We start from the raw sequence: 5,046 nt of genomic DNA on the forward strand, positions 1-5,046 counted from the left end.
TGATAGATAAATAAGTTTTGTTAAGTAATTTTTAGTAAATATGCTAATTAAGGACTAAATTGTGAAATATGGAAACTTTGTGGTTAATATGTGAAATAAATGGAAAATATGAGCTGATGGTGACCTAATTGTAATTTGGCTAGAATGAGTTGTGGTTGAATTACATTAATTTGTGTTTTTATGAAATAAAGACTAAATTCTAAAAGATGTGAAACATTAGGGAAAATTGTGTAAAAATGCCTTAAAGTGAATTTTGGACTAAATTGAATAGAAGGATGATTAAATAAGTTAATTTTGATTACACATAGATCAAGAAAAGCGAAACTTGGATCTAGATCGAGGGAAAAATAAAGTTCTCGACTAATAGACCAATTTAGCCGTTTTTACATCCGAGGTAAGTTCATATGTAATATGTTTTATTGTGAATATATTTTAAATGCTTTGATTTTTGCATAAACTGTGAAAATGAGACTACGGAGATATTCGACAATGATTCGAAGATGATTCGACATTAGAAATCTTGGTTGAACCTTAGGAATAAAGAAAGATATGAAGGACATGTCATTAAGAGCTTCATTGATTTGGCTTCGGGCCATGATATCAGCACTTCGGTTGCGAGCTATATTGGTTTGGCTTCATGCCATGATATCGGCACTTCTGGTGCGAGTTACATTTATTTAGCTTCGGGTCATTATATCGACACTTCGAGTGCGAGTTACATTGATTTGGCTTTGGGCCATGATATCGACACTTTGTGTGCGAACTTCATTGATTTGGCTTCAAGCCATGATATTGGCACTTAGGGTGCGAGACTCTCGAGTATGTGAAATTTATTCTAAATGGGTCAATAGGTAAAAGAATGATGTGGTTGAGTATGAGATTGGTACGAGATGGTACAGGTATGTACATAAATCATATAAGCTTTAAATCAATGAAACGGTGAAGAATGCATAAAGTTTTGTGAATGAGTATTTGAAAGGTTTGTTAGCTAATATGAATTATATGTGTTTATATTCAATTGATGAATTATGTGTTTATGGCTATATTAAGTCCATTTCATATGAGCTTACTAAGCCATAAAGTTTACTAATTTATTTTCCCATGTTTTATAGTGAATTCAAAGCTAGCTCAGATTCGGGGATCGTCAGAGACATTGTCACACTATCCTACTATCACTTTGGTACCTTTTGGGCCTATGTTTTAAGAATATGGCATGTATAGGGACTTTGGTCATTTTGGTTAATGAATTAATGATGAATGTAGCCATTTGAGTTGGCTTGTTAATGTTCTAAGTTTGGTTTTGTAAATTGTTGTATAAGTTGGCTTGTTTTGGTATATTTGAATCATATATATATGGCTTGGATTGTGAGTTCATGGATAGGTACATGATATTTGTGTGATGCTTAATGGTAATAGGCATATGTGTATCAAATGGTTGATTTGTGAATATTGGTTTACTTGGAAAAATTAGGCTAAATGATACATATTTGGAAGTGTATATTTAATTAAATTGTAAATGTAAATTTGGTATAAATGGTATGACATATTTTGTGATTAGTGTATATAGAGAATGATAGTATTGAATGTGCATTATTTATGTTTGAATTGGTTAGTTTTGGAAATGGTATAAATGATGTTTGATTAAAAGTAGTTGAATGCTTATATATGCCATGTTTCGTGCCAATTTGGTTTGTTATAGGTTTATGCAAGTTGGTGGCAAAATGGCTTGGTAAATAGCCTATTTTTGTCTACATGGACGTGTGTCTCAGCCGTCTGTGACACACGGTTATGTTACACGGCCGTGTGTCCTCTGGTGTTGAAACTAAAATCAAGTCACTATGCTCCACACGGCCTCACACACGGGTATGTGACTTGGTTGTGTGGCTTAAGTCAGTATACCCTACAGGTTTGGCACGGCCTAAAATACGACCTGGCACATAGGCGTGTATGGCCATTTTTAGGGCACACGGGCTAGCCACATGAGCGTGTGTATTAGCCGTGTGACCCAAGTCAGAGAGTTACATGGGGTCAGATAAGGGCTGGGACATGGCCATGTGCTTCTATTTCGAATGTCTACACGGCCTGTGACACAGGTGTGTCTTTGGCCGTGTAAGAGACACGGCCGGGCCACACGAGCATGTGTCCCCTACTTTTGGGAAAATTTTCTAAGTGTTTAAAAAGTTTCCAAAGTTATCAGTTTAGTCCTGAACCACTCCCAATGCATGTTTAGTGCTTCGTAAGCTCATATTAGGGACAAAATTTTTGGTTGTGAATGGAATGTATATGATTTGATTAATTTTATGTGAAATGTATGTGTAAAATATGGTATAAGTCAGGTAATGCTCCGTAACCCTATTCTGACATTGAATATAGGTGAGAGGTGTTACACCCATCATCAAACAGACTTAGGCGAGCAAACATCACCCTCAAATCAGACATTGCTCTACGACTAAGAGCGTCAGCTAGTACATTGGCCTTACCAGGATGATATTCTATAGTGCAGTCGTAATCCTTTAGCAGTTCAATCCATATACATCGCCTAAGGTTCAACTCCTTTTGGATAATGAGATACTTAAGGCTTTTGTGATTGGTGTAGATGATACACCTCTCACCATACAGATAGTGCCTCCAAATCTTTAAGGAAAAAACCATGGTAGCTAACTCAAGATCGTGCGTCGTATAATTCCTCTTGTGTGACTTAAGCTATCAGGATGCATAAGCCACAACCTTACAATCTTGCATCAGAACACACCCTAAACCGACATGCAACGCATCACTATAAACCATGAACTCCTTACCAGATTCGGGCTGTACCAGAACAAGAGCCTGAGTCAAAACAGATTTGAGCTTTTCAAAACTTGATTGTTGCTCATAAAACCAAATAAAAGGGGTGTTCTTACGCAATAGCTTAGTTAGAGAAGCTGCAATTAATGAGAACCCCTCGACAAATATCCGGTAATAGCCCGCAAGACCCATAAAATTGTGGATCTTAGCAACATGTTTAGGTTGTTTCCAATCAAGTACAACCTCCATCCTTCTAGGCTAACCTCGGATCCCCTCTACAGAAACCACATATCCTAGAAACGTCACTTCTCTTAGCTAGAATTCACATTTGCTCAACTTAGCGTAGAGTTGTTTTTCTAGTAGAATCTGAAGAACTACTCTAAGATGCTCATCGTGATCATTTTTGGTCTTAGAGTACACCAGAATGTCGTCAATAAAGACTACGACAAACTGATCCAAATACGGCTAGAAAACGACATAGTATTGCCTTTTAACTTAATGGTTTTGACTTTTAACTTTGAAAAGGTAAAAAATTATCAAAACAACGTAGTTTTACCTTTTCTTATTTGGATTTTCAGATAACTCGAATTGTGTAATTCATATTTGAGTTAAATCGAAAAACTTAAATTTTTATTCGAGTTGATGTGAATAACTTAAATTCAAATAACTCAAACTATTTAATTCAAAATTTAAATTTTTATCGAGTTTTTCGAATCGAATTGGATTTTGCTCACCCTAGACATATATTTATACTTATCTTGTAATTGTAATTGTACTATATTTGTACTAGTTGATTTTTTAAAAAATAACTTTAAATTAAAAAACTTAAAGTACTTAAATGAAAAAATCAATATTGTTTGAGGGTCAATATTATAATTAAGCCAAAGAAGAACAAAGAAAAATTTATCTTGGTAAACTTTAATATCGTGCTAATGAAGTGGGAGAGCTTCAGGATTTGTTGGACTCGGGGAGTAACCTAAAACTTTTTCTTGAAAACTAGAATCTAATTATAAATTTTTAAGCAGTCAAAATGTAATTTTATTACATTAACTTATAATTTTATAATTTATGGACGATTAAAGTAATATTTTATCATTTTGAAGATCTCAAACTGAATTATAAAATTTTGAAAAATTTGTTGAAAAACATGGATATCAAATATATAATAAGAATTAATTACATATTATTTACTAGCATAAAAGATTAGCCAAATTAAAATGATCTAGTTTAGTTAAGGTTTATTGGGTTTCAATTATTAAATAGTATGGACAAAATATGTGAAGATACTTTAATAGCTAATTTCTAATTAATAATGTGCTGATTAGAAATTTAGGTTAATGTACAAAAGTTATATATTAGAGTTATAGTCCCCAAATAAAACATATGTAACTTTTCTAAATTACTTGTGTGTTAATTTGAATAATTAAAACCACAAGATCTGAAGATTTCAAGAAATCGATGGATTCAGGTACGTTTTTGCATCTAATTTTGTTTTTGATGATCTGACATGACAGATCATTATTTATTAAGTTTTATATCAGATTTTTCGATTCTAACAAGTGGCATCCGAGGCTCATCATGTTAAATAATTAGGAATATATTGATTTTCTATAATTATGGATTGATTCATTTTTAAGGTTTTGAGTTTTATATTTTCCTGTGAGGATTTGATTTTGGCATATTATGAATCTGAATATTTGATTAAATTATGATGACATGATCTACAATATGAATTGTGGGATATGTCAACTATAACTATTTTGTTTTTGCTGTAAAAAGGTTTTGGTTGCATAGGTTTTTTATTTTTATTATATATGAAATCAGTTAAAGATTAATGTTTTCAAATTTCTTCTTGCACGTTAAGACAACATTAGTTTGGATTATTTCAGGAAATGTAGCACAATCAAAAACTTCAATTTTGACCTTTAATTTCTATTGAAATTTTGAATTTGAATATTGGTATATATATATATATATATATATATATATATATTTCTAAAATAACATAATTAAATGAACAAGTTGCTGAAGTGACCTTTGTTGTGAAAATTATTTTATTTTAAAATATAAAAATATTATGTGCATGTAACTTAAGCCATGTTAATATTGATCGACCCAAAGCAAGGTTAATATTTAACAAAATTACATGTGCAACTATGGCGATAAACATGTGACGATTATTCGATTTTACATGAGTAATAAATTGGCATGTTCTTATTGTCAGTGTTTGATTACTACACCAAGATATCACTTGTAAGTCAA

General features: G+C 32.2%; 1 protein-coding gene across 1 annotated transcript; it reads right to left on the reverse strand.

Moving 5' to 3' along the window:
* Window positions 1-2,706: 2,706 nt before the first annotated feature.
* LOC108471321 (uncharacterized mitochondrial protein AtMg00860-like) lies at window positions 2,707-3,033 on the reverse strand. Its single transcript, XM_017772957.1, has one exon. The coding sequence runs from the start codon at window positions 3,031-3,033 to the stop codon at window positions 2,707-2,709; it is 327 nt and encodes a 108-aa protein (XP_017628446.1).
* Window positions 3,034-5,046: the final 2,013 nt, after the last annotated feature.

This window comes from Gossypium arboreum, chromosome 11 (genome assembly GCF_025698485.1).
Source record: "Gossypium arboreum isolate Shixiya-1 chromosome 11, ASM2569848v2, whole genome shotgun sequence".
Lineage (NCBI taxonomy): Eukaryota > Viridiplantae > Streptophyta > Magnoliopsida > Malvales > Malvaceae > Gossypium > Gossypium arboreum.

What these genes read in the sequence shown, in the direction of transcription:
- LOC108471321 (XM_017772957.1), bottom strand. Translation starts at nt 3,033, where the DNA reads ATGGAGGTTGTACTTGATTGGAAACAACCTAAACATGTTGCTAAGATC.